Source organism: Baudoinia panamericana, assembly GCF_000338955.1.
Source record: "Baudoinia panamericana UAMH 10762 unplaced genomic scaffold BAUCOscaffold_14, whole genome shotgun sequence".
NCBI classification, from domain to species: domain Eukaryota; kingdom Fungi; phylum Ascomycota; class Dothideomycetes; order Mycosphaerellales; family Teratosphaeriaceae; genus Baudoinia; species Baudoinia panamericana.
The window spans coordinates 168,202-195,180 of NW_006911270.1; the positions used below are offsets into that span (position 1 = coordinate 168,202).

Sequence of the window (26,979 nt, forward strand, 5' to 3'; positions counted from 1 at the left end):
GCATCCTCCGCCCCACGAGTCGAGGTAGAGCCGTGTCCAGGGAGCACAGTATGCACCCGCATGACCGCGTCCACGAGAAAGACGAAGAGCTTGGGAAGCGCAGTGACGATCTTAAGCCGAGGAGGAGTCCGACGGCATCGAGTCTGCTGCAGCCATGGCGCTGGCGCAAGAGGCGCTTGCTGTGGGCCGTCGCGGTGACAGCTTCGCTCTGCTATGGTGTTCATCTGCTGTCGACGGGATGGATCCCGTCCTTAGACGCTATTCGCGCGTCGCCCAGCTTTCCACTTCCAGCTCCACGACCGGGATCAGAGCTGCAAGAGCCCATAGGCCCGCCTCCGAGGCAGCGAGTTGCAAGATCTGGCGAGGGCTCGGACAAGCATTACTATGAAGGCATTCTCAAGTATTACCGGCTGGCGGCGAGCTTGCACGGCATTGTACGGACGATGGGCGGCAAGCCGGACAACCGCAACATTCTGTTCGCGGTGTCTTCGCTTAAAAGCGCGGCCAACCTCATCCCCATGGCTTGTGAGATGGCTCGCTGGGACAGGAACTACGTCCACATGATATTGCTCGGCCGCGATCCGTTGTCACTAGACGATATTTTGACGATCAACGGCGTGACCCTTGATGATTGTAATGTATACTTCCACGACGGTCGGCCGGATTACACCGATTACAGTACCGACGACCGCGCCGAAGCCTCGGTGCATGCGGCAATGCGGCACGTATGGGATTTCATGCACCCGCAAGCCATGATCATGGACGACAGTAGTGAGGAAGACGACTTTTTCGTTCGAGCTATGCGGCTGGAAGGAGCGAAGATGCGCCGGCCGATTATCGAGATACCTACTGGCCGGTACGAGGAGTTCTTCTGGATGACACGCTTGGACTCCGGCGGTTTGCGCAATTGGTTTAGGCCTACGATAGACATCCTCATACACGCACCACCGGACAGCTCAGGAGGGCTACTGCGGCTCGTGAAGAGTCTAGAAGGAGCGGATTATGGTGGGCTGCGAGTGCCGAAGCTGTCCATTGAGCTGCCTCAAGAAGTCACGTCGTTCGTTCGAAGGTTCTTGGAATCCGTCAATTGGCCTCCAGTCGATGATGCGTCTCCACTGGCACCGAGCACTTTGACCGTACGGCACCGCGTCTTCAGCGCTCATTTGAGCTCCGAACATGCGGCCGTGCGCTTCTTGGAGTCTTTCTATCCGAAGAACCTGAATGACCATCATGTGCTTGTCCTCTCCGCCGAAGCCGAACTCAGTCCTCTATACCTACAATACTTACACTATGTCATCTTGGAGTACAAATACTCATCCTACGCCATACCGGAAGCCGAGCATTTGCTAGGCATATCGCTGGACGTGCCTAGCAACTTCATCAACGGCAGTGACGGCTTTAACCCGCCAATCGTCGCCAACATGAACTCGCCGCGCTTTGTGGACAACAAGAGCTACAACCAATCCAGCAGCGCTCCCTTCCTGTACCAGGCGCCCTCTTCCAAAGCCTGCTTAATCTTCGGTGACAAGTGGGCTGCCCTGCATAACTTCGTAAGCAACCGCATCACCGCGAGCCACACCGGTAAAGCAGAGAAGACGAAGAAGGTGGTTGCGGAGACGGAACCGGCATGGATGGAGTTTCTGCTCGAGCTGATGCGAGCGAGAGGCTGGAACGTGCTATGTCCGCCCGTACCGCTCGCAACCGTCCATAACGACCTCTCGCAGATACCGGAAGAGTTTCTGCGAGAGAAGACTGAAGGGCAGAAGGGCTCGGAAGTCTCACGACAGTCGAACCACCCGGAAGAGGAGCCATTCTTGCTTGGGCCCGATGCGCCTACACTTGCCACTCATCTCGAAAGAGAAGGGGCAGGCTACGTGCCACTGCACGAGCTGCTACCGTTCAACGGTGACCTCCTCGAGCTGCCGCATCTGCCACATCTCTCCTACCGCGGAGTATTGTTCAACCCGATTGAGCTTAGACCTCAAGCTGAGGAGTTCGCTATCACACTCCGTCAGTACGCCGGTGGCTGCGATGCCAAAGATGCCGCTCGCAAGCGCGCTGTCACGGACATCGCGAATACGGATGATCTGTTCTGTCTGCCGGGTATGGAGTTGAGTTTGGACAGTGAACGCGCGGAGAGGGACTCGCTATTTGGACCCGAGGTTGTTGCCTCTGCTGTGCAGCAGGCGGTGAACAAGGCCGACGCGGCCGCTGCGCAAGCAGAAGAGGCGACAACAACATCTGCCACTACGAGTACAGCCGCAGCTTCAGAGACGCTTCCTCCCGTAGGCGTGATGGTGGAGAGTGAAATGGGGTGAGCACCTCGCTTGTCACGAGATACAGCAGCAAGCTTCATATGAGGTCTGGACGTAGCGGCGCGTTCGCAAATGCTTCACATTGCAGTGGCATGAAGGTTGAAAGTGCAAAAGCTCAACACGACTGTGGATGCGGCCATTGCAAAGTGCTGCACAGTTCTAGACACGCGACAAACCATGGTCGTCGTCGTGGAGAAGGACAAGGCTCGGCCGGATTATGCCTTGCTTTGGAAGGCCTTGAGACCCAAGGAGACGTGGCGTGAGGGAAAGAGAACGCTCACAGAGCTCGAAGGGGAACAACAACATGAACGAAGCGGAACTCAAACAGCATTTGGAGAGACGAGGTGATGTTCATTAAATCAGCTTCGCAATATTCTCATGTTCCTTTCCGGCACCGACCGAAGCGAAACCGAACTCGCCAATCTCGGCTTTCTGACATCCGAGAAAGTTCGAGCATGGCAGCAGCGCAACTTCCGCACGTCTCCGGCGGCGAACCTTCAACATTCACGACTCTATACATTATACCATTTACATTAGACTACTTGCTCGCATCATCGTATGCCGCATGGATAGTAACAAGCCGGGAACATAGCCGCAGTAACGACATTAATACCAGGTCACGCGATACCACACGCGACACACTGCTGAACCCATCCAAAGGCCGAGATCACTAATGGCGCCTATATCACACTTCCCACACCCTCGAGTAAGTACATCATCCCTTCACCACCGCCACCAGACACCCAGGTCACTGATCCATAGTCTCTGCAGTCCTTCCTCAACCTCATCCCCCTCCGCCCCGCCACCTCCTTCCTCCTCCTCGCCCTCGCCATCAACAAAGTCACCGGCCTTTACGGCATCCTCGCCCTCTTCACCGGCTACCACCTCAACTTCCTCCAACTCTCCCACTACATCTACAACCTTGTAATCCTAGTCTTGGTCTGCTACCTGAGCTCCGCGATCCGTGCGCCGCGCCACGATGGTAGCGGTAATCATGTTAACGGAGTGGTGAAGACGTTGGCGTTGGCGTGGGTGTACGTGGTTGATGCGGTGGTCAGTAGTGTGTATACTCTACTCTTCGCATCGGGATGGTTCGTGTTGCTTGCTAGGCAGATGGGTCAAGAGACGATCGCCGGCGCAGTGGGAGACGGGCTGGGCATGGGTATGATGAACGATAAGGCCGGTTTCACCAACCCGCAATACAACAACGTCAGTAAAGTCGAGATTGTGGCCACGCCCGCACCGAGCATGATGGCGGGACAGCAAGCGACGGCGTATGCGAGTACCGCCAACAACACCAGCAGCGCGGGAACGCTAGGCGAAGCGGTCTTCCAGTCCGGCTCGATGATGAGTCTTACCATCCTCGTCCTGCTGTGGGTGGTACGCATCTACGCCTGCCTGATCGTGCTGTCGTTCGCTCGGAGTATTCTGCGGAGTTACATCGTACGCTGCAGCGCAAGCGCGGGATACAGCCAATCACAATCTCAAGACCCGAGTATGGGCGCGAACCCATTCCAACCTGCGAGCGGAAGAGCGGAGAGTGAAGGCTGGCGCGGCAAGCTGGGGCGCGTGATGCTTCGGTGGCCCTCGGAGCGGTATTGGCTCGGGCGGGATGAGAGCGAGAACGAGTGGGCGAGGCAGACTTCGAGCAGACTCGAGGGCGCCAAAGGCATGAAGCTGCAAGTACCCAGTGAGGGTGTTGGGGAGCGTGAGAGGCGGGCGAGAAGCGGTACGGGACCGCCAATGTCGGCTGTTGCGAAGGGTCACTCATAGTCCGCAGTCGAACCGTCTGTGCTTCTCGGACCCTTGCGTGTGCTTGTAGAGCTAGTGTACGATGAAACGCGCTGCGGTACTGCCGCCATCAGCCTGCTCATCGCAGCCGATCTCACTCTACCACCTCTGTACAAGTCGACCTGTATTGCCTTGCCGTCTGATTCCCCGCGAGAGGGCAGTGGCCAATTCCTTTTGCCTCCTTCGCCAACACCAACTCCGTCCCGCCATATGCCCTGCGCCACCGTTTCTCAAAGACACCGCGTGCTCCTAACGCCTCGCTCCATGCCTTTAATGTTGCAAATGCCGCTCCCCCCATGCTCGAGCAACTCGCTTTTCGTCGCTAATGCGGTCGACTCCTTTCACGCAATATGTACCGGAATCCAAAATCATGCCATTAGGAGTGTAGGCCTCAGCAATTGCACCCGCCCTCACTTTCCGGCTTCTGCGGGTTCACGTTGACATCGATCGCTGTTCCAATCACGTCAGCACAGACGCCCACTCTCGCACACCACATCTGCTCCTGCGACAGGGAAAAAAGAATGATGGAGGACATACTATTCGCCGCCCCCTGCACCCCCTCCCCCTCCATCCCCGGCAACGCCTGCGCAATCTTCTTAAACAACCCCTTGACATTATGCCCCACCTTCGCGCTCGTCTCGACGAACAGACACCCCAACTTCTTGCTCTCCTCCTCCCCCATCTGCACACTCACCTCCCGCTTCTCCCCCAGATCCGTCTTATTCCCCACCAGAACGATGATCACATCCTGGCCCCGCTCCCCCCTCACATCGTCCACCCATTTTCGACACTGCTGGAAGGATTTCAGGGACGTGATATCGTAGACCACCACCGCCACACTCGAGTCGCGGATGTAGGAGGGGATCAAGGAGCGAAAGCGTTCTTGGCCCGCGGTATCCCAGAGTTGCAGCCGCACGGTGCGGTCGTCGAGGTACATGGTTTTGCTGAGGAAGTCGATGCCGATGGTGGCCTGGTAGGTGGAGTCGAAGGAGTCGTACATGAAGCGGGTGATGAGGGAGGTTTTGCCGACGGATTGCTCGCCGAGGAAGACGAGTTTGAACTTCTTCAGCGGGTTGGTGTAGGCGCTTGAGGCGGCCATGGCGGCGGTAAGGGGTAAGGTGGTGCTCGGTGATTGCTTTCGAGTCCAACGGGCTTGCAATGGCGATATCCTATTTGAGGAACGGTGTCGCCTTCTCCTATGCCGCTGGATCTTGGCTGGATGCGCGATGCTATGCCGGGCTGTTTTGCAATGGAGATGGAGGTGTTGGCTGGCGTTGTCGAGGGGGTTATTAGTATAGCCGAGTAAGTTCGCCTTACTCTAAAGTGTACCAGGAGTATTATGTATGTATTATGCGAATGCGCGGGACTGTTGTACTGTCTAGCCAACTGTACAAGCACATAGGCCGAGTCGCCGATGGTGTAGAATTTCCTGCAGAACCCGGATTTCGTCCACCATTACAACTCGCTTGTGTGGGAAAATACTACAACTATGGCCGACGTTGCAGTGACCGCGCCGGCGTCTTATCACCAACCCTCCCGCAAAGGCAAGAAGGCGTGGCGGAAGAATGTGGACATCACCGAAGTGCAATCCGGGCTGGAGAACGTGCGGGAGGAGATAATCAGAGGAGGGGTGGTGGCGGAGAAAGAGGCCGACCAACTCTTCGCTACGGACTTGGTCGGCGATGCGGAGATTGAGAAGAAGCAGAAGCCGCGGAAGTTGCTGAAAAGCGAGCAAATCCTCGGGCAACGAAGCGCAGTTCCTGGGCTGGAGGGGCGGAAGAGGAAGGCCAACGATCCCCCCCTCGCCCCGTCTGAAGGGAGGAAGAAGTACAAGAGCGGCGGCTACGTCTCGCACAAAGACCTCCAGCGTCTCCGCAGCGTAGCAGACAATGCCGCAGGCGGTGTCACCATCGAAGAACCATCCACCTTCCACGACCCATGGGCGGAGACGACCGAAGTCACCCAAGACCCAACACTCACCTACCTCGACCCCCCCATCCCGACCCGCGAACCACGCACCCTCAAACACGCCCCCCTCCCCCTCTCCGCAACCGGCAAACCCTACCCCTCCGTCCCCAAACCCGCAGCCGGGAAATCCTACAACCCCCTCGTGACCGACTGGTCCGCCCTCCTCACACACCAAGGCGAGCTAGCCGTCGACGCAGAAAAACGCCGCCTTGCGCTCGAAGCGGCAGAAGCGGAACAAACTGCTCGCGCGCAGGCGGAGGCGGAAAAGGTGGATGCGCAAGACCGAGATGATGCGTACGGGACGGATTATGAGAGTGCGTGGGAGAGCGAGTGGGATGGTATTCAATCTGGTGGTGAGGGTGAGGATGGGGAGGTGCATCATGTGGCTAAGCAGCCGCGACGCAAAACCCCCGCGGAGCGGAACAAAGTGAAGGCGAGGAAAGAGCGGGAGGCGAGGGAGAAGTGGGAGCGGAAGCAGAGGGAACGTGATGAGCAAGAAAAGAGGATTGCGGTGATCGCCAAGGAGATGGCTGCCCGTGATCGAGCGAAGAAGACGTCACGTCCTGCTCTAACTGCCGCGGACTCATCCGCCTCAGTCTCAGACAACGGAGACAGGGAAGAAGAGGAAGTGATGTTCCAACGCCGTCGCTTCGGCCAAAACCCCCTCCCCGACGCCCCACTCGAGGTCGTGCTACCGGATGAACTGCAAGATTCACTCCTACGCCTCAAACCCGAGGGGAATCTGTTGACGGACCGCTATCGCAATTTGCTGGTCAATGGCAAAGTGGAGGTGCGGAAGAAGGTGTGGCAGCGGCGGCAGCGGAGGACGGAGCGGACGGAGAAGTGGAGTTATAAGGATTGGAAGTTGAGGTAGGTAGACATCGATTGGGAGGAGTGGTAGTGACACGGTAGACAGCAAACATCAACGGGCGCGTGCTTCAGGTCGTCCCAATAGCACTCTCCCTCCAGAGCCGATAGATCACTCCGCACATGCCATCTGTACTGTACACCCCATAAGGCCGAGCCCATGACATGTGGCGCACATATCCATACAGACACGCACACTTTTCCCCCAAAAACGCCCTCAATCTATAACCTACACACTCTGAACCCACCATCCGCCGCATGTTGGATCGTTTTATCAACCAGCAGCATTCCGCTTGGCAGCCTCATCCGACGCCTTACTCCAGTCATAACGCCAGATATACGCGCCCTCCGCAACGGCGACGATGCCCAACGCGATGGCCGGCCCGGTCCAGAGACCGTACAGGCGTGTGTCGAGGGCGAAGCCGAGGCCGAAGGAGATGGGCATGGCGACCTATAACGAAACAAAAGTTTAGTGCGAGCTCGTCTTTCTCCTCCCGTTGGGATGAGTGTAGGGTGATGAAGGGGGGAGGGGAGACTTACAGCATAATAAGCAAACAACCCGACATACCCCCCGACCTCCTGCTTCCCCAACCCGCGTAGCAGACCGTTCATCTGACTCGCCAACGAATCGAAGAGCTGGAACGCGGCGTTGACGGGCAAGACTTTGGCCGCCAACTCCGCGACCTCCGGGTCGTTGGTGTACAGCCAAGGGATATGATTCCTCAACCCCAACAATATCGCCGCATTGAACAACCCAATCACCGCGCCGATAACCAGATTGACACGTCCAGTAACTTTCGCCGCTTCCGGCAACGTCGCCCCGATCAAATTCGCCACGCGCGTAGACGTGGCGATACTGAGCGGGAAGGGCAGACAGAACGCCACGACGCTGAGACTCTGCAGCACCGTATTGGCAGCCAGGTACGTCGCGCCGAAGCGGGCGGAAGCGAGAGTCAGAATCTCAAAGGCGAGGAATTCCGCCATCACCATCACCAATCCTGGCAACGCGAGACGGACCATGGGACCCCAGTTCTGGAAGGCGGTCCAGGTGAAGCCGTCCCAGCATTCCATCCCGCCCACGAACCGGACGTAGGCGAGTAGGAGCAAGGGCATGAGGACTTCGGTGATGGTGACGGCGATCGGGCAGCCGATGAAACCCCATTCGAACTTCCACACGAACAGCCAATGCATGAAGATATTCAGTGGCGCGGCGATGAGGAGGACGTACATTGTCGCGTCGAAGCGGCCCTGAGCCTGGACGTAGCGTTTCGCGCTCTCGAAGCAGGCGTACCCTGGCGCGCCGATAATGAGGACTTTGAGGTATCGGCCGGCGAGGATGGCGATTTCGGGCTCCGGCAGGATGGCGAGGAGGATTTGGGTGCCGGCGAGCCAGATGAGGGCGATGGGGATGGTGATTGTCCAGAGGAACCAGACCATGCGTTGGAGTTGGAGGCCGACGAGTGTTTTCTTGCCGCTGCCGTAGGCTTGGGCGCAGAGGGTGTCGAGGCTGGTGGCGAGGCCGTGGTAGAGGGCGTAGCCGGTTATGTTGGCCGTCATGCTACCGATGGACACGGCGCCGAGTTCGATCTTGCCAATGTGGCCGACGGTGAAGATGGAGGTCATGGTTAGGCTGTTTTGGAGGAGGAAGGTGAGCATGAGCGGGAAGGAGTAGCGGAGGAGCGTTTTGGTTTCGCGTTGCCAGGTGGTCGTGATTTTGCCGGACACGACGGCTTCTTCCCATTTCGCGTCGATGTTCTCCGGGTCGTCTTCGCCGCCGTAGGGCTTCGAGGGATCGCGGCCGACGGGTGCGCCGTTGGAGAGGAGTGCGGTGGTTTCGGAGGGTTGGCCGTTGGCGTCTTCGTCCGCTACCGCCTCTTCGTCAACGGCTTGGTGGTTGGGTTTGCGCTGGCCCAGGGCGGCAATGGACATGCGGTGTATGAGACGCTGGACGGTGCTGTCCGACGGCTTGGAGGGCTCACTTTCTCTCCTGCGTGGATGTTTGGGCGGGATGAGATGGTTGTCCCGAAGCAAGCTCCTCTCTTCTCGAATGCCGGCATCGTAGTCCTGTTCGATGGGTACCAACGTCTCCGGCGCTTGAACACCCAAGAAAGGTCGAGGTGTTGCCGCAAAGACGCTGGGTCTGCGGAAGTTGCCCACCATCGAGTGGGCGTGGAGATGCGCATGCCGCTCTTGTGTGTTCATGTTCTCCAGCGTGTTGTCGCCATCTTCCACCGCCTCGTGGTCGCCTTCTGTCGCCTGGATGTCGGCGGCAATGGCTTGTTCGGCGATGGAGGCGACGGAGTGCTCGCCGTACGGTGTTCGCCATGATGTGCCCAAGGCTCTTGACGCCGAGTCCATCGATTGCCTCGAGCTGGACGGCCGCTGCCGGCTGTGGTGGATGGGTTGGCTCATGATTGTATCTTCGTCGAGTATCTAGTGTTGCTGGCCTAACGTCCCAGGATGCTCTCCAACGCGAGAGCTATAGCAGGATGAAGCTCCAATGCAGTAATACGGTACACAACGCTGACAGCAATGCAAGCTACTTTAGGGTAACGATCGTACACTCAACACCGGTTCGCCGACATGTGTCCGGATATAGAGAGAGACAAGTGGGTGAGACATCCAGCCATTGTACTGTAAGACGGTAGAGGGTCAAAGACGAAGTCGGGAAAGTCATCGACGACACTTAGCGATGAACTCTCGATCTGGTTAACCGGCTACAGAGCGGTGAAACCGAGATACAGTGCAGTACACTACCCTCCCAGTCTTTCGCGCTACTAACGGCCCGGGTGGTGCTTGTGGAAGATGCACTGATGCAGGCTGATGAAATGGATTGCATGAGGGGCCGTGCATGGGCACTGGTGGCGTGCGTCAAGCTTGTTTCTCGACCCGTGCATGCAGGCCACGGTCACGTTGTGGCTTTCCCATACCGGTGCACGCAACGTTTTCCATGCGGGAGGGTTGTCAAGTTATGTATGTACGTTACGATGCGGTTGAACCCTATCTTCACCATCCAACCCTGCCGAATCATAGTCATCATCAGATCAGATCCATCTTCCACTACACATTATAATGCTTTCCGACGCCGCAACGCCGCGCTTCTGCACATTGGCCCAGTAGCCGAACCATCTTGAACTTTTCGGGGTCATGCGTCGTGTCTTGCGTCGATCGTAGCCTATGCGTCTACTGGAACAGCATGCTGATCAGTGCAACAGCAGCGGCCAGGCAGCTGGCTTGCATGCTGCGACTGGCCCCAGATGTGGCTACCGGCTTAGGCGGGGAGGTAGGCTGCGAAGACGAAGCTGGCTCGCTGGCAGAAGCTGAGTAGATGTTAGTGTCGTGAAGTCTTGATGAAGGACTTGTGGAGAACTTACAGTGCAGGGAAGCACCGACAGGCTGGCTGCTGGCTGGTGTGCCGGCGAGTGGAGTGGCCGGCCAAGACTGCGCATCATTCGTGGACACAGTGTTCGTGACAGTGACCGGCTGGAGGGTCGTCGATGTAGTACTGACAACCGCCGTGCTCGTAGTGTCAGGAGTGGAGAAGCCGTAGCTCTGCGCAGGCGCTGAGCTCGAGTGCGCAGAAGACACCTGCAGTTGCGAGGAATCCGGCGACGTGCTGCTCTGTGAAGTGACTACTTCCATGTCGACGCTGGTGATGCGCTGCGTGGAGAAAGTAGTCACTTGAGTGGTCAAGGTCGTCGTTGGGACGGACAGGCCGACACTGGTGACGGTAGTGCTATGGGTAGGCGTGGTGCTGGTTGATATGCTGCCAGACGTAGTGCTCGTGGGGAGACCGACAGGCGTAGTGCTCGTGTCAACGCTGGCCGGGGCGCTGCTCGTGGAGATGCTGATAGGTGCGGTGCTAATCTGGCTGTACACGGAACCTGGCTGGGTGCTCGTGGTCCTGACGGCTGTCGAGTTGGTGAAATGGCTGAAGGAGGTCTTCGGTGTGACTGTGGCCGGAGAGCTCGAGCTAGCAATTTGCGCTGGCGAGGTCGAGGCAATTGTCTGGTCCGAAGGGCCTGAGGTGGTGATATGCGCTGTCGAGCTCGAGATTGTCGTCTGAGCAGGAGAGCTTGAGTTGGTCACCGGGCAAACAGTCGTCGAGACCGGAATGGTTGAAGTTACGATCGCGCTTGTAGGCGAGGAGCATGTTGGGCTGGAGGAAGCGCAGCCGGTGACGGTGGCATAGCTCGTAGCATACACTGTCTTAGTGGTCAACACCTGAACCACAGGAACGCTGGAGTCGATATGCGGATAGACCGGAACTGTGGAGGCGGGGATGGTGAACTGCGCAAACGTTAGCTAAAATTGTGGTAGACACCGCCCTGGACGGAACTCACAATCTGGTCGCTGGGGGTATTATCGACGCCCTGTGTTTGTGTGGTGTAGGAGGGCGAGTAAGTGATATATGAGATCGGCGTGCAGCTTGTAGTCGTGATGTACTGCGTTGTCTGCGTCTGGACAGTGCTTGCATTGCCGCCGCAGCCGGCGCTGCACGAGGCCGTGATGAGCGTAGTAGCCGTGACGGTGATGGGGACAACGGTGACCGGAATCTCGGCAGACGTCGAGGTGATGACGACGGACGTGGTCGCCGGGCAGAGGCTTGTGGACATGACCGTAATGTTACCACCGGGGCAGCTTGGGCATGCAGACACGACCGGAATGTAGCTCGTTGCCGTCGTGGTGACGATCTGCGTGGTGACGGATACAACAGGCGTGCCGAACTCGCCTGACGGAGTGGTGAGGGAGGGTGCAGACGTCGTAGCATTGACAAAGGGTGCGCTGGGCACAGCTGTGCGCGTGAAAGACCAGGCAGCTGGTGTGCTAAAGTCAGTGCTCGAGACCAGAAGCGAGGCAGTGGAGACAGTGTCATTGGCGAAAGGCGCTGCTGAGGTGCTGGGCACACCGGCCTCGATCGAGCTGGAGGATGAGACGGCTGGAGTTCCAAATGCAGCACTGGGGACGGTAAGCGAGGCGGTGGAGGTGGTCTCTTTTGCGAAAGGCGCTATTGAGCTGCTGGAGACACCGGCTTTAGTGGAGCCGGAAGAGGACACGGCTGGAGTGGCGTTTTCACCACTTGACGTTGTAAGCGAGGCGGTAAAGGTCGTAGCATTTGCAAAAGGCACGGTTGACGAGCTGCTCACGAACGGGTCAGAGGAAGAAACAGGCGGGGTTCCGAAACCAGCGCTCGGAATGGTGAGCGACGTTGCGGAAGTGGTAATGTTGGCGAAAGGCGCCGAGGTACTCGAGGCCACCGGAGTGCCCTCCTCGCCCGTGGCAACGCTGAGCGAGGGGCTTGAGGTTGTAATGTTGGCAACCGGCGCCGGCGTGCTGAAGGTGCTGACGGAGACGGTGACTGAACCCGCAGTGCCGGAAGCTTCTGACGAAGTGACGGATGTCTCATTGGCGAACGGCGCAGTGATGGAGCTACTCGTGCCCACCTCAGGCGTGCCGAACCCAGCGGATGGCATGGTGATGGGCACGCTTGACGTTGTCGCGTTGATCTCAGGTGTTTGGGTAGCAAAAACAGAGCCATCCGTGCAGACTGGCGCCGGGATACCAGGGCAACTTACGTAGGCACCGCAGGGTCCGGAGACAGTTGGGCAGACGGTAGCTGTCGTAGTTGTGTTCGGGAAAAGGACAGAGCTGGACGCAAGACTTGCAACGCTGGTGATTGTGCCTGCAGATGGGCTGACTGCTTCCGTAGCCGTGGCATTAGCTGGCCCGTTGGCAGCTGTGGGGAAGGCCAAGTTCGATGTCGCCGAGGTGCTGTTCGCGAAAGGCGCAGACGAGGTAGCTGGCGTGACTGGCGCGGCAGTCGTGGCGTTGGCGCTCGTGGCATTGGTCTTGAACACCGAGCACATGTTTGCCGTTGCAATGGAAGTGCCCTCAAGATCCTTGAGGTAGCAGACGCCGGAGCCGTCTCCGTTGGCTGAGTAGTAGACGAAAGTGAAGCCTTGGCACCTAGTCTGGCTGTCGCAGATAGCGAAGCAGGCAGGAACGGAAGCCGCTGGGGTAGCGTTGTACGAAGCGACGCTATTGTCAGCATTCGGGAAGATGTAGTACGTCACTCCCTGAGCGTCCGTGTAGTTGCCGCTAGTACTCTTGCATGGATCGAACACCGAAGCGCTCGGGGCAGGCGCCGAGGGAGTGCTGGCGACGGTGCTTAGGTTGACTGAAGACGAACCCGTAGCGAAGACTGTGCCTTGAATGGGTGCGGAGGCTTGCAGGCTTAAGGTGGAGTTGGGAAATAGTGGCTCAGCGGTCGAGCCGCTTACGGCGGTGCCCACACTGACCGTTGAGGCAAAGGAAGTCGTGCCTACAGTACCCACGGGACCCTGGATTGGCGCAGTCGGCTGCAAGATAGTGCTCGAAGCAGATGTGGAGTTGGTAAACAGCGGAGAGGCGATCACCACGACTGTAGGAGTGACCTCGACAGTGGTGACAGACTCGTTAGCCGGAGGTGTAGCGTTCGCTTCGGTGGAGTTCGTGATCGGAGAAGCGATCACCACGACAGTGGGAGTGACCTCGACCGTTGTGATATTGACAAAGCTAGTACTCGTGGCATTCGCTGTCGGAGAGGCGATGACAACAGCGGTCGGGGTGACAGTAGCTGTAGTGGTAGCCATGGGGGAGGAGGCCGTGTTGGTGAAGGGCGCAATGGAGCTAGAGTTTGATACGAGCACGGTGAAAGCGTTGCCATTCACAGTCGTAGTCTGTGTGATCATGCCCGACGTATTTGAAGGCGTCTGCATGACAATAGGCGTGATCGTAGTCTCGATAGTGGTTGTTTCAATCTGCTCAGAGCTCGTATTGGAGACGAGAACCGTGAATGGGCTGCCGTTGACAACGGTAGTCTGAGTAACCATGCCTGAGGTGTTGGTTGCCGACACGGTGACAATAGGCGTGATTGTGGTCTCCATGGTGGTTGTGCGGACCGTCTGAGCGCTAGTGTTGGAGACGAGAACTGTGAAGGGATTGCCATTAACGACCGTGGTTTGAGTGACCATGCCCGAGGTGTTAGTCGCTGACAACGTGACAATCGGCGTGACTTCGGTGGTCACGGTTGTTACGCCGGCAGTGGCCGAGTTGTTGCCGGAGAAGGTTGGCGCAGCTGCAACGCTCGAGTTGGAGACGAGGATAGTGAAAGCAGCGCCGTTAACATCAGTCGTGCTGGTCACCATTCCACTAGTGTTGGTCGGGGCCTGCATGACAATCGGCGTGTTCATGGTGGTGAAAACAGTAGTGACACCGGCCTCTGAGCCGCTAGCGGACGCAGTGTTGACTATCGTGCCGTTCGAGTTGACGACACCAGCATCACCCGTGCCACTTGTAGATGCAACGGCGGTGAAGCTAGCATTGCTGGCGATTGTGCTGATGGGTGAGAACGTGAATGTAGGACCGCTAAGCACCGGATCCGAAGAGCTCGAGTTCGAGGCAAGGACGGTGACGACGTTTCCGTTAATCGTAGCGGTGCTCAGAGTCATGCCTGAAGTATGGCTGGCGGTAATTGTCACATTGGGCGTACCCTGCGCGAAGATGGTGGTAGTATTGCGAGGTGCATTGGTAAAGGCGCTGCTGGCGGTGAGTGTAGTATTGGGTGTGGCTTGCGTGAAGGTGACGGTAGAGTTGAGAGGACCATCAGTGGGGGCGCCGCTGATTGTCACGATCTGCGTGGTTGTCTCGACCGAGCCGTTTTGCGTGCCAGTCACCGTCACAGTCTCTCTGCTTGGCGGACCGCTGACGGTCACCGTCTGTGTTACAGCGCTGGTGCTATTACCAACCGAGGAGAAGTCTGTGATTGTCCGGGTAGTAGCCGGGGCTGCAGGCCGTCAGCTGTATCCTCGTTCCGCGTTTGCCCCATGATTGCTCACCAAATGTTGGCACCATGTCTGTGTCATTCTGTGAGCCGGTAGTCAAGGGGATGGCAGCTGGCGAACTCTGGGATGCGACTGTAGACGCCAACAGCGTGAGCGCCAAAGCCTTGAAAGCCATCTTGTACGACTGGAAAGCGAGGGACGAAGGGTGAGACGTTCGAGAAGCAGACCTGGGAGAAGGAAAAGGAATCTCAGAGCGTGAAATGGACATTTGTGGTTTACTTGACCTCGGCGATCCCATGTATAAGCGTTGAAAACCTTCTAGATGAATGCTGGCCTCCGTATCTCGGGACGTCCAATTGAAGCCACTATAGGTAACGCTGGCGGAACCATTGTGGACATTCTTCGCCCGTTTGGTGATTACCAGCTCCCGGAGGTGCTGAATTTGCAGGCGAAGCTGTTTCTAGCAGTCAGGTTGCCACATATAGCAGCATGAATTCTATACTAAAGCCATGTAATGACTATGGTGGGGAAGTTACTTCGCACGTTGTGAGAAGTTGTTACTCATGCAGCAAAACCGTCATGTCAAAGACCCTGGTGGCTTTGTCAAATATCATTGCGGCTGACGAGCCGAATGACAACTTCCCAGTGCATACTCAGAAACGTTTCGATGTCATGACGGTCTCGCAAACATCGTGGGAATGTGGCGGGACCCCGAGACCGCCGACTTGTACGCAGTGACAGGCTACTCAAATCGTCCGGCAAGCTGTGGCATTTCCTTGTCTGCTTGGATGGTCCCACATGTTGGGAACCTTGTGATTAGCATGGGCTTGTTGTTGGTTGGAGGAGGAGCTGATGTTTCGAAGTCCAGCGCGGAGAGTGCCGGACATGAAGGGTCTGTGCTTACCCCGCCAACACTACAGTAAACACTGGCGACATTTGGTGTTGACACCGCGCTTGTTATCAGCTAGGTATAATCGCGCGCAACCGTACAATTCCCGTCATACAACAGCGTGTTCTTGGCTTCGAAGATGGACTTCAACGGGCGCATGAGCATGGCGCGCATCTCGCAGCAGTCAAGTCAGCAGAAGCAGCCGAAGCAGGACGACGGAGACGCATTCATGCAACTGGTAAGCATTGACAATCGCAAGGTGAGCGCGTGCTCACTAACAGAATATAGAGCGATCGAGAGATCGCAGGGTGTATCAGCGACATAGGGATCAGCTTCTCCGTGGACGACCTGAAGAAACCGAATCCGCAGCAGATCCAGCGTGTGTTCGAATGGTTTGCCGAATTGCTCACGAACACCACTCGCGAAGTTGTTGCGCCTGCCATGCGCGCAGCAGCCGAAGAGATGTACGGTGAAGATGCAGACCGGATCTTCACTGCCGATACGCGCGAACTGATGGGCTTCTTCATTACCATGCGGAAACTGCTGCTCGAGTGCGGCATCAAGGACTTCACCTTCTCCGACCTCTACCGACCTACTTATCCACGCCTGGTGAAGATATTCAGCTACATTATCAACTTTATCCGCTTTCGAGAATCGCAGACGAGTGTCATTGATGAGCATTACAACTCTTCCGAGAGGACAAAGAATGCGATCGAGCAGCTGTACCACACGAACCGGGAGATGGAGGAGCAGCTAGAAGAGATGCAGCGAAATCGAAAGGATGTAGAGCAAGCACTAGAAGATAAGGGAAGGCGTGAAGCGGAAATGAAGACAAAGTTGCTCGAGCTGCGCAAGGCCCAGACACGGGTGGAAGAGAAGGTTCGGAGCGTGAAAGCTGAGCAGAACCGCCTGAAGGCGCTGCTTGAAGATCAAACAACGGCAGTGTTAACCATGCGGCAAGAGGCTAGCAAGCTGCGCCCGTATGCTGAGCAATCGCCGGCTGTACTCGAGCAGTCTTTGCGCGAGCTGAGCAGTAACTTGACCAATGACCGCACGGAGATTGACCGTCTTGACAAGCGAGCACGGGCGCTCCAGACCAGCTGCGACACCTTCACAACCTTGCAGACCGAGATTGCTTCCCACATACGACTTCTCACCGATCTGCAAAACGAGCTGCAAAAGGAAGACGAAGAGGCTCGAGCGGCGGCCAAAAACCGCGAAGCGCTAGCGGAGAAATCGAACAACGTCCGAGAGGTGGAGCGGCAGGAGAAGATCTTGCGCAAGCAGGTCGACCAGTGGCAATCGCGAACGGAGAAGTTAAGGCGAGATGCTGAAACGAAGATCGGCAATGCTCGTGAGAAGATGGAGGGTCTGCGGAGTGTGCACCACGCATTGACCGCGGAGCGAAAGGACCGCCAAGAGGAGGTGGACAAGCGGAGAGTGAGGATCGAGCAGACTGAGAAGAAGGTGAATCCGTCCTTTTTGCGTAGAAGCTTGGTGCTGAGCTGACTTGAACCCAGATGACCGATCTCAAGGAGAACATCGAGCATGAGGTGCAAAGTGCTCGAGATGAGTACATGAAAATGGAGAGCCATATACGGCTATACATCACAGAGATGGAGCAAAGCATATGAGACATGACAAAGGCGCCGGCATTGAGCAGCTATGCCTCGCACGATCATGCGGTTCATGTGTGATAACCCAGCAACACAAATCCTAATAACGTGTAGCTGTTAGCTTACAGTTCATTGGCGCGGTGACAGGTGCGACAAGCGAGGTGTGCTAGCGATCAGACGGTTGAGCTTGAAAGTTTGGTCCACACGAATGTTCAGAACAGGTCTGTGAAGTGTTGTTTTCATCACTGCAATTGCAGAAGGTAGCGAACGAACTTACTCTGCATCGTCCAGTATCCGGCCTACGGCTGCGTAGCACCGCATGGCAATTGGTCACAGCGTGCATTGTTAGTCGTTCATCTTTCGAAAAGTGCACCATCTCGCAGCGATGGTCCTCAGCTTGACGGTCCGTCCGACCCAGCCTCGCTCTCCCACGCCGAAGCTTTTAGTCGTGACATTGAGGATGGACACCTCTTCGTCCCAGATACTGGTTGCTGATGGCCGCTCAAGGTCCGGGCTGGTCGAAGCCAGATCTGCCTGTGTTGTTGCAACCTGTGTTTCTGGGGTAGACTCTGCGAGCAGAAGCGCCGATTTTGTCCGATGCGCAGCTTCTATGGATATGGACAAGGTGCGATTAAGACCTTGAGCGGAGAAAGCTGACGTAGGTCGATGCAGCTGTACAAGATCGACAATGGCAAGAATGCGCTGCGAGTCACTACCCTCGCGTGACACAATTGCGTCGGAGTAACAACCATACGGCGTGTAGGTGGCAAGGTAAGCCCGCAAGTGCGTAATATCCGGACAGAACGCCAGCTTGACAGTCCTGGACTTCGACAACAGCCTCAACGTAGGTACATGCCAGCGCTGGGTCGCATGAGGAGGCGGCGTCTCCCGTGAAAACTCGCGGGTGTCTGACTGGTCCGGTAAAGCTTCGTCGGACGATGCTGGCTGTGTTGCTGCGGTGAGCTGTTCTAGAAACGCATCCCTATTGCCACAGACGATCATGGTGCTTGGCGCGTTATGCTGGTCAAGCACGAGTTGCACGAAATCGAGTAAGGAAATGCTTTCCAGGACACATGCCTGCGGAGCTGCCATTGCCTTGCCGGATCATGATAAAAGGCGATTCACGAAGCAAAGACAGCCGTTATGGGGGCTCTCTCCGACGAATGGTCATCTCTTGCAACTTCGTAGACAGCGTTCACTTCGCCTCTCGTACCTGTCAAGCGAGGTAGAAACGCATTCAAGAGTGCAGGCGTTTGCGGATGAATGTGGCAAGTGCCGTCTTGGCGGGATATTGAGAAGGCGCCTTGACCTCGAGGGTTCGAGGGCTCAATGCAATGTTTCGATGGGTTTATACTACAGAGTACTGTTCGTTGCGCTACAAAATTGCTCACCTAGTCGGCGGGTATCATCGATGCGTCCTGAACTCCTTAACACCGGAAATGCTGACAGTTTGCCCCGTCACCATGCATCTATAGAAAATAGTCTCGCACCGGATCGCTGCCCGCATGTTGCTGCTGCTGTTGCTGCTCTAGACGATGTGCCTCGTTTTCTGGCGCTGCATCAAAGACGTTCCACTTTCGCTCGCCGCCCGGTCCAACCTCAAGGACGCTGGCCAGATTACCGCAACGGTAGCAATAATTCGGGGCGCTCCAGACCGTCGAAAGCCGATCATCGAACATGACCATGTAACCCTCATTGCAAAGTTGATGCGCTCGTAGAATGTGCGTCATGCTGTTCACCTCAAGGAACTTCTTCACCACCTGTGCGCCGAAGGTGTATCCTGCCCCACGTGGACTCAGACTAAACTCGTCCCGTTCGCCATCTGGATCGCTCCACACCAAATCCGCCATCGGACCTTCATGTGGTATCTCTCTGAAGCGGTCAATGATTTTGATCTGATCAATGCTGTGGATGCTCGGACTTAGCCCGCCGTGGACGCAGAAGATCTTATCATCTATGACACAGCTGAGGGAGAGATAGTCGAACATGTCGGTGAAGTAGTGCCAGACGGCTGGGTTACCATATTTGCGTGAGCATTCGGTGTAGAAGCCGTACGACTGCGTGACGCCGCGAGACTCGTGGTTGCCGCGGATAAGGTGGACTCGAGACGGATACCGTAGCTTCAAGCATACGAGGAGCGATATGGTCTCGATACTGAAGAGACCTCGATCAACATAGTCGCCTGCAGACGTTCGTTAGCACATAGGACCTGGTGTAGCTTCTACGGCGTGGTTCCACCAGCTCGCGTGACCCACCCAGAAACAAATAGTTCGTATCAGGACAGTAGCCGCCAATCTTGAAGATCTCTATCATGTCAAAGAACTGCCCGTGTATATCGCCAACGACAGTGACCGGCGCTTGGATGTGTACGACATTGCTCTCCTTCATCAGCAGCTCTTTCGTTTTGGCGCATATCGCTTCGATTACGGAGTCGGCGAGGAGCTCCTTCTTGTACAAGCGAGAAATGCATTCGTCAAGGTCTACGCTGGCTGCTCACCATCAGTAAGCGAGCTTTGTGGGTTATGGCGAGCCAATACATACACGGCAGACCTGGCATGTCTTGTTGCTGCTACCGGAAGGAGATGCGCCTGCATGTAGAAAATAGCAGGCGCTTAGGGAGGGTCGCGATGCGGCACTGGAGAGGCACAGGGAGAGCCTGACGCCACCATAGTCAACGAAAGATTAATGGCAGACGGTGCAAGAAGTGCTCATAGGGCCACTGGCGCATTTGTGCTGATCGCTCGACGGCGATATGGCGTCGTTAAGCGACGAGTATATCTAAGACTTCTGACACACAGCCTGCGTTCGCCCCCAACCTTTCGCCTTCGAGACTCTTGCACTTCCATTTACCTACACGTCTGCCATGCATCATCAAGTCATGCTGCTGGACTGCCAGTTCCGGACCGTCACCATCGCCTTGGATACGGATCGCTTATCAGATCGCAGTTGAGGAAGCCCACGGCATTCTTCTACCTGGGTTGCGCAACGGTCTCCCGCAAACAGGCGCTATCCCTTTCCCTGACTCCAAAGCTACTGGCAGTTCTGTTTCTTTTACAGTTCACCAGCCAAGAAAGAAACAACCTTACCTTACGCCCACCAGACGTCTCTTTTCCACTGTCTGTGGACCAGGTCAAGTCTTTGATATGCTTGCTCTTTCTTGATATTCGAAAGACTCTCCCGTAGTCTGCGGCACAGCCATCTTACTTCAATCCTCTCAGAGCTGCGCGTTCTCCAAACGCAGCATATTCCGTAGTCTATAGCATGTCCGGCATCCAGCATCAAGGCTTCAGCCACGGACCAGGCTACAGCGGGTCAGTCGTCTTCCGTGTCATCATTCTTTCGCTCTTGAATTCGAGGGCACCCATCTGACACGTGTGGCAGCCCACCTCCGGCAAAGAAGCCAAGGAGCAACCCGGTCATCACCCGGTACCCACCGCCCCCTGGCTACCGAGGACCAGCACAACCACATCAGACATTCCAAGGCTATGGCTATCAACAGCCAGGCGTCGTAACTTACCCTCAGCAACCGTTTGCTGCGCCACAGCCTTACCCGCAACCGCAGTGGCCTGGCTACCAGCATCAGCAATATTCTGGAACCAGCTATGGTGGTCCACAAAACTACTATCAGCAAACCAACCCAACCTTTCCCACAACTTATCCAGGATGGCAGCAACCCATGTCAGCGCCAACGAATGCGCCACCTCAGCCATGGCACCCGCAAAACAACGGCTTTGACCCGAGCAAGCGCCGACACAACTCAGCTCCTTTTCCACATGGCCGCAACAATTCTATAGGCCCATTAGACGGCAACGGCGATCCACTGCCGCCCCTGATTACAGTTGGTGATGGTGATGATGCACTTGACGAAGAGTTTGATGGCGAGTGCTACTTCGGTCGACATTCGGACGAGATCAATCCAGAGCTTAGCCTGGGAGTAATCGAATGGCGTGCACCGCTGCCCACTAACCTTCCACTTCCATCCAGTTACGCAGAAGCTGAACTAGAAGCTATAGCTCCTCGTAAGCCGCGACCGCTGGACGAGCCGTCAGTCTCGGATTACTTTACGAAGGAGAATAAAGACGAAGCGCTACTGAGTATTAGGCAGACAGAGGAGTGGGAGCACGTGAAGAACGACCTGATTTACCGAGACTTCCCGGCCGTGCCTAATGAGATTGTGCCTCTGTCGGCGATGCTTGAAAAGTATCGCTACCGCCCCCGCCTAGGGTTGCAGCGGTCTACAGCAGAATACGCATCGCCCGGTCCAGAGTCTAGATCACAGACGCCTGCCGGAGGTGATGAGTCTCAGGAACAGAACGACATGCTTGGCAACTTAGAGCAGGCGCTCTTCGCTACCAATACATACTCACGCAGGGATGCAAAGGTCGCTAATGGAGTGAGATCGCACTCCAGATCAGCTTCGGTTACGTCAACTGCGACAGAAAGAATCACAAGGCCTACGCCGCTTGCACCCGTGAGGGACCAGCAACAGGAAGACGTTCTAGCCGCTCTTGGCGTGACGGGGTCGCCGAAGATGGTCTTTCAGACTCCCGGGCCAGCAATTGCCGCGACGCTGCAGGCTCAACAGCAGAGTAGTGCGACTAACAGCAGGCAAGGCTCTCTCAACGGCGTACCTAACAGTCTCAAGCAATCGCCGCCACCGCTATCGGTGCATGCTGCGAGCAATGGTCATTCAATCGAGCGCCCAGGATCAGCTGCTAGTCAGCGTACAATCACGGGATCCGACTTTCAGGACGCAGACGCAACGCCAAATGCCAAAGTTAACGGAACGGACAACCGCAAGCGCAGTCACGGCGAGTTCCAGGATGGCAGTACCTACAGTCAGAAAGAAAGGAACGATGCGGAGACCGCTGAGCCACGCAGAAAGCATGTCCGTGTTGACGGGCCCCACGTATAAGCGGCAATCGAGCAGTTGGCTGCTTGCCGTAGTACGGGCGCCGTTGGTAGGATCAGCCATTCTCACTTCGACAGTGGAGGACACTATTTGCATCGTTGGCTTGTTGGACTTGGCTGGTCGCCTTGTTTGAGCGAAGTCGAGGCTGGGAGCATACTGAAGCACAAGCCAGAGAGTCCTTGCGCTCACATGTGATGAGGCTTGCACCTCATTGGAGCCCTTCACGTGCTGGTAAAGCGTGGCGCGAGACTGACCAAGAGGGCAACACTTGAAGAGCTCTTGGCGGCTGGATCGTGGGTGCGGCATATTCTTCTGCCTGGCGTCTTAGTCACTATCATCATCTGTCTCCTCCTCCTCGTCGCTTTCTTCCTCTTCCTCCGTCTCCTCATACTCTTCCCCGTCCTCCTCAGTCTCACCTTCTTCCTCATCAAGCCAATCATCCAATGTCTTCTCCTTCCTCGTTACCGTCTCCGCCTTCAACGCATCATCCAGTCTCTGTCCCGCTGAAACAGCCTTATTTGGCGCGTATTCCGTCTTAGCCTCACCACTGTCATCTCTGAGCTTCGGATCTGGCTCCCTGCCTTCCTTAACCCACTCGGGTATAGGCTCATATCCGCGCAGTCCGCTGACGCCAGACTCGGAGCCAATGACAAGGCTCGCAGAGCCAAGCGCGTAACCACGGCGGCTTTCGCTGGGTGACGGCGCTTGAGGGACGGGTTTGGGTGCGAGTAAGAGAAGAGATGCCAGTTCGGTACTGCTGGGAACAGCGAGTAAGCCGCGCAATAAGCGGGCGCGATCGCGAATGGAATATGAAGGGGTGTAGCGCGCGAGGAGTAGAGTGTGTAGGTACAGCAGTTCGATGGGATGGGCTTTCTTAGACGCAGATTCGCGCTGCTGATTGGGTGTTGTGTTGCTAAAGGTGTTCTCTCGGAGGCCCTCAATGTCTTCCTCGGCGGATGGTATCAGACTGCCGTTGCCTTCAACGTGCTTATCCTCCGAGCCATTCAGTGCACCAATCGCTTTCTGCTTAGCGTTTTTTGCGTTGAGATAATGGAGGTAAACTTTGGCGGCCAACAGGACAATCTGCGCTCGTACTTCGTCGTCTTCGTCCGCATAGCCCTTCACCAGTATGCGTAAGACGTCCGCAGCGATGTTGTTGTCCTCGTCCGCTCCCGCGAACTCTCCGACGAGCCAGATGATGCTGGCTCGTGCCATGGGTGACGTGAGCGTATCGAGGTTCTTCGCAAGCCGAATGACCGTTCTCCGGTGGTCATCTGGGGAGCGCTGAATGAGATGCCGTACCACCTCTATGGCCTCGCCGACGAGATTCTGGTCCGGACTGTGTATCTGCTTGAGTAGCAGACTTAAGCATCTCCGCGAGGTCGTTGCATTCGGAGACTGAGCGCATCTTCCGATGGCGCGTACGCTCTCACGCACCAAGGCTGTATCATGAGCGCGCGAAAAGTGCTCGAGTTCTGCAAGGACAAGTTCTTGCTCGTCACTTCCGCAATGCGGGAAGATGAGTGTCAGCGCTTCGAGCTTTAGTCGCCACACGTCTGGTGACTCGCTAGGGTGGAGGAGAAAGTGTCGTAAGTAGGGTACGAACAGTATCGGATCGTGTAGACAGACTTGTACGACGTTGTACAGCGCCACCTGCTGTACGTCCTGCGGCGACCGTAGAAGCGCAACCAGCGGCCCTATTGCATGGTGGAGATAGTTCGTTGGGGACAGATAGAGGTAGGTCCGAGCTACAGCGACAATGACCGCTGCGTTACGTGACTGTAATAGTGATTGGATTGACCTCAGTAATAGATCCAAATCTGGGTCGTCGACGTACACATCCTCGAAGATGGCCTCGTCATCCTCATCCTTGGCTTCGATGTCCTCATAGAAGTCTTTGGTCTTCTGTTCCTGCGTCTGAATCTTCTTAACACGCTTGCTCCGTTGCGGAAAGCAACGTCTTGCATAGACCGTCATGAGGCGTATCAATGCAAGCTGACCCCACTCATCCATGTCCACGACCATCTGACACAGGCGTCTGTAAGCTGAGTGTATCAGATCTAGTCGCTCCGGACATATCTCCATAAAGGCCTGAACGGCTGCACCAGCGACATAGTACTGCTTGTCCGCCAAAAGCGTGGCAAGGTACTCTTCAACCTGGGGCTTCGTGGTAGGATCCAGACGTACGCACTTCACGCATGCTAGCGCAGCCGCTTTCCGTACGATTGGCGACAAATCGCTCACACCTTTCTTGATAGCCAAGCTCACGATCTGCGAGATAACAGGGACCTTGATGCCAGCCATTGTCTTCAATGCCATCGCCCTGACTCTCGGGTTACTATCGGACAAGCTCTTCTGGATCGTGTTAATTGACAGAAGTGCGGTATCTGGATCTGCTTCTGCATGATGGATGAGATAATTGTATACCAGCGGCCTCGTCGACGGGAAGGGATTCGATAATGTTTTGAGCACAGTAGCGAAGAAGGTCAAGGTGGGTTGAGGCGGATTGGCATATTGCATGGCGATGACCCGCCGCAGCCCGTCAAGGACATCTCGTTCGTTGCGGCTGTCAAGCAATTTTTTGATCTGCGGTGCCGGTAGTGGGCGAGTCGACTTGCGAGGACCGGCATCTCGAGCGGCTTCAAGTGTGAGATCGCGTGCTTTAATTGTGTGAGACAGCTCCTCGGGTACAGAGGTGTTTGTGCCGTACCTGTTTCCAGCATCGAGCTTATCCGCGAAATCGACTCCATCTCTATGACATCCGACTTATGGTGAGATGCTTTGCTTCCCAGTTAGGAAGTAGCAAAGTGAATTCCACATGGATGGTGGGGTGTGGGGCAAGTGAAGTGAATGCAATGCAAGTCCGACATGGAGCATGGGTCGGGCTGAGGTCCGCGCTGCAATGTCACCAAGTGCCCCTGTCAATTACCGTTCCTTGTTTACAGTCGTTTATAGACCGATAAGCAGTCGTCTTCGTAGTCACAGACGCTCACAGAACTGAGTCGCATCAACATATACATCGAGAGGCAAACATGCGCGCTCCATCATCAACAGCGTTACTGGTGCTTGCCAGCCTATGCCTCGACCAGCCATTCTGTCTCGCCCAGGTGCATCAAGATAGCAAGGCGAAATACCAAGGCGCATGCCCGGCGTATGAGCACTATGCTCGCTTCCCACAGTAGCTCTCGCTAAGCATCTACGATCTGCTCACCACTAACTGCTGCTCAGTCAACCCTACAGCAATGGCCCAATGGCATTACCATATCAGCGACCTTCCGCGTATTGTCGCACGTTCGAGTCAGAGCTCGTCGAGAAGATCATCCGTGATCTCAACGCAACCTTGCTCGATCGTGACTTAGCGAGGCTATTCGAGAATGCATTTCCGAATACGCTCGATACGACGGTGAAATGGCACGTGGACGGCAACGAGAAGGTGGATAAGCGGAATCAGCAGCATGTCATGGCTAAATGGGCGGCCGACGGAGCCTGGCAAGGCGCGCAATCTTTTATCGTTACGGGCGATATCAATGCGGAGTGGTTGCGAGACAGCACAAACCAGCTTGCGCAGTACCAGCGCTTAGCGAAGAAGGATAAAGCTATCTTCAACCTTATCCTGGGCGCCATCAGCACCCAAGCGGAGTATGTGATCAAATCGCCATACTGCAACGCTTTCCAACCGCCGCCACCGAGCAGACTCAGGCCGTCAGATAACGGACAAGCCGACAACGTCCATCCAGCGTATGAGCCAGGTCAGGTCTTCGAGTGCAAGTACGAACTCGATTCGCTTGCCCACTTCCTCCGCCTTGGCAACGAATTCCACGCACATACGGGCTCCACAGCGTTCCTCACGCCGCGCTGGTACAAAGCTCTCGTCTCGCTACTGCAAGTGCTTGAAGACCAGAGCAAAAGCACTTTTGACTCGGAATCTGGCGCCTTCGAACGTCAGACGTATCGCTTCCAGCGCAACACCAATACTGGCACGGAGACACTCAACATTGGCGGCAACGGGAACCCTCTGAGCTCAGGCACAGGCCTTATCCGCTCAGCCTTCCGCCCCAGTGACGACTCCACCATTCTCGGCTACTTTATCCCCGCCAACGCCATGATGTCCGTTGAGCTGAAGCGTGCGGCTAAGATCCTGTCCGCGGCGGGCAAGGTTCAGCTCGCTGCTGATCTCGAGGCCCGAGGCGTGGCGATTGAAAAGGGCGTCTGGGAGCATGGCGTGGTCATGCATCCAAAGTTCGGCACGGTCTTCGCCTTTGAAATTGACGGCTACGGCAGCACGATATTGATGGACGATGCGAATGTGCCCTCCCTACTCGCGCTGCCGTACCTTGGCTTTGTTGCGAAGGACGAGCGCACCTATCAGAATACACGCTCTATGATCCTCTCGAGAGCCGGCAACCCCTACTACCTTACTGGCAAGGCTTTCTCTGGCATCGGAGGCCCTCACATAGGACCGCAGAATGCATGGCCGATGTCTTTGCTGATACAGGCTATGACGAGCAACGACGACAACGAGATTAAGGAGCTGCTGGAGAATGTCAAGCGGGCGAGTCCGCTCGGTTTGATCCATGAGAGCGTCAACGTTGACAGGGTAAAAGAGTACACGCGCAGTTGGTTCGCTTGGGCGAACAGTGTGTTTGCGCAGACCATCCTAGACTTGGCGGAGCGAAAACCGCATCTACTATTCGGAGAGGGAGCCAAGGCTTATGTGGTGGACGCATAGACTCCCAAAGCCTTTTAAAGTTGGCTTTAGCGATTGCCGGCCATGCTCCGTCATCACTAAATCAGAAAG

At 56.2% G+C, this 26,979-nt stretch overlaps 12 protein-coding genes across 12 annotated transcripts; 7 read left to right on the forward strand and 5 right to left on the reverse strand.

Moving 5' to 3' along the window:
- Positions 1 to 50: 50 nt before the first annotated feature.
- Positions 51 to 2,318, forward strand: BAUCODRAFT_78758 (uncharacterized protein; the record flags this gene model as incomplete). The annotated part of the gene is made up of 1 exon (XM_007682807.1): positions 51 to 2,318. The coding sequence occupies one exon, from the start codon at positions 51 to 53 to the stop codon at positions 2,316 to 2,318; it is 2,268 nt and encodes a 755-aa protein (XP_007680997.1).
- Positions 2,319 to 2,622: 304 nt separating this feature from the next.
- On the forward strand, positions 2,623 to 4,293 carry BAUCODRAFT_298478 (uncharacterized protein). The gene is made up of 3 exons (XM_007682930.1): positions 2,623 to 2,912; positions 2,976 to 3,021; positions 3,087 to 4,293. Exons 2-3 carry the CDS (start codon positions 2,989 to 2,991, stop codon positions 4,086 to 4,088), a joined length of 1,035 nt encoding a protein of 344 aa, XP_007681120.1. The 5' UTR covers positions 2,623 to 2,912; positions 2,976 to 2,988; the 3' UTR covers positions 4,089 to 4,293.
- Positions 4,294 to 4,497: 204 nt separating this feature from the next.
- BAUCODRAFT_79545 (uncharacterized protein) lies at positions 4,498 to 5,205 on the reverse strand (the record flags this gene model as incomplete). The annotated part of the gene is made up of 2 exons (XM_007682870.1): positions 4,498 to 4,556; positions 4,644 to 5,205. 2 exons carry the CDS (start codon positions 5,203 to 5,205, stop codon positions 4,498 to 4,500), a joined length of 621 nt encoding a protein of 206 aa, XP_007681060.1.
- BAUCODRAFT_143135 (uncharacterized protein) lies at positions 5,204 to 6,948 on the forward strand (the record flags this gene model as incomplete). The annotated part of the gene is made up of 2 exons (XM_007682931.1): positions 5,204 to 5,219; positions 5,612 to 6,948. The coding sequence occupies 2 exons, from the start codon at positions 5,204 to 5,206 to the stop codon at positions 6,946 to 6,948; spliced, it is 1,353 nt and encodes a 450-aa protein (XP_007681121.1).
- Positions 6,949 to 7,215: 267 nt separating this feature from the next.
- On the reverse strand, positions 7,216 to 9,143 carry BAUCODRAFT_79694 (uncharacterized protein; the record flags this gene model as incomplete). The annotated part of the gene is made up of 2 exons (XM_007682882.1): positions 7,216 to 7,392; positions 7,482 to 9,143. The coding sequence occupies 2 exons, from the start codon at positions 9,141 to 9,143 to the stop codon at positions 7,216 to 7,218; spliced, it is 1,839 nt and encodes a 612-aa protein (XP_007681072.1).
- A 5,891-nt stretch (positions 9,144 to 15,034) lies between these two features.
- BAUCODRAFT_38700 (uncharacterized protein) lies at positions 15,035 to 15,534 on the forward strand. Its single transcript, XM_007682691.1, has one exon. The coding sequence runs from the start codon at positions 15,087 to 15,089 to the stop codon at positions 15,255 to 15,257; it is 171 nt and encodes a 56-aa protein (XP_007680881.1). The 5' UTR covers positions 15,035 to 15,086; the 3' UTR covers positions 15,258 to 15,534.
- A 203-nt stretch (positions 15,535 to 15,737) lies between these two features.
- On the forward strand, positions 15,738 to 17,638 carry BAUCODRAFT_38701 (uncharacterized protein). Its single transcript, XM_007682692.1, has 2 exons — positions 15,738 to 15,891; positions 15,942 to 17,638. Exons 1-2 carry the CDS (start codon positions 15,793 to 15,795, stop codon positions 17,160 to 17,162), a joined length of 1,320 nt encoding a protein of 439 aa, XP_007680882.1. The 5' UTR covers positions 15,738 to 15,792; the 3' UTR covers positions 17,163 to 17,638.
- On the reverse strand, positions 17,615 to 18,361 carry BAUCODRAFT_126594 (uncharacterized protein; the record flags this gene model as incomplete). The annotated part of the gene is made up of 1 exon (XM_007682932.1): positions 17,615 to 18,361. One exon carries the CDS (start codon positions 18,359 to 18,361, stop codon positions 17,615 to 17,617), a length of 747 nt encoding a protein of 248 aa, XP_007681122.1.
- A 205-nt stretch (positions 18,362 to 18,566) lies between these two features.
- Positions 18,567 to 20,002, reverse strand: BAUCODRAFT_116413 (uncharacterized protein). Its single transcript, XM_007682933.1, has 3 exons — positions 19,811 to 20,002; positions 19,525 to 19,758; positions 18,567 to 19,451 (listed from the first exon to the last, which is right to left on the reverse strand). Exons 1-3 carry the CDS (start codon positions 19,824 to 19,826, stop codon positions 18,739 to 18,741), a joined length of 963 nt encoding a protein of 320 aa, XP_007681123.1. The 5' UTR covers positions 19,827 to 20,002; the 3' UTR covers positions 18,567 to 18,738.
- A 528-nt stretch (positions 20,003 to 20,530) lies between these two features.
- Positions 20,531 to 22,184, forward strand: BAUCODRAFT_126596 (uncharacterized protein; the record flags this gene model as incomplete). The annotated part of the gene is made up of 2 exons (XM_007682934.1): positions 20,531 to 20,580; positions 20,651 to 22,184. 2 exons carry the CDS (start codon positions 20,531 to 20,533, stop codon positions 22,182 to 22,184), a joined length of 1,584 nt encoding a protein of 527 aa, XP_007681124.1.
- A 321-nt stretch (positions 22,185 to 22,505) lies between these two features.
- On the reverse strand, positions 22,506 to 24,931 carry BAUCODRAFT_126597 (uncharacterized protein; the record flags this gene model as incomplete). The annotated part of the gene is made up of 2 exons (XM_007682935.1): positions 22,506 to 24,841; positions 24,892 to 24,931. 2 exons carry the CDS (start codon positions 24,929 to 24,931, stop codon positions 22,506 to 22,508), a joined length of 2,376 nt encoding a protein of 791 aa, XP_007681125.1.
- A 124-nt stretch (positions 24,932 to 25,055) lies between these two features.
- On the forward strand, positions 25,056 to 26,910 carry BAUCODRAFT_116418 (glycoside hydrolase family 125 protein; the record flags this gene model as incomplete). The annotated part of the gene is made up of 2 exons (XM_007682936.1): positions 25,056 to 25,359; positions 25,410 to 26,910. The coding sequence occupies exons 1-2, from the start codon at positions 25,214 to 25,216 to the stop codon at positions 26,908 to 26,910; spliced, it is 1,647 nt and encodes a 548-aa protein (XP_007681126.1). The 5' UTR covers positions 25,056 to 25,213.
- Positions 26,911 to 26,979: the final 69 nt, after the last annotated feature.

Coding starts and splice junctions, on each gene's coding strand:
- BAUCODRAFT_298478 (XM_007682930.1), top strand. CDS start 2,989: ATGGCGCCTATATCACACTTCCCACACCCTCGA. Junction 3,022..3,086: donor CACACTTCCCACACCCTCGA/GTAAGTACATCA, acceptor TAGTCTCTGCAG/TCCTTCCTCAACCTCATCCC.
- BAUCODRAFT_38700 (XM_007682691.1), top strand. CDS start 15,087: ATGAATGCTGGCCTCCGTATCTCGGGACGTCCAATTGAAGCCACTATA.
- BAUCODRAFT_38701 (XM_007682692.1), top strand. CDS start 15,793: ATGGACTTCAACGGGCGCATGAGCATGGCGCGCATCTCGCAGCAGTCA. Junction 15,892..15,941: donor GAGACGCATTCATGCAACTG/GTAAGCATTGAC, acceptor AACAGAATATAG/AGCGATCGAGAGATCGCAGG.
- BAUCODRAFT_116413 (XM_007682933.1), bottom strand. Junction 19,452..19,524: donor TACGAACTATTTGTTTCTGG/GTGGGTCACGCG, acceptor GAACGTCTGCAG/GCGACTATGTTGATCGAGGT.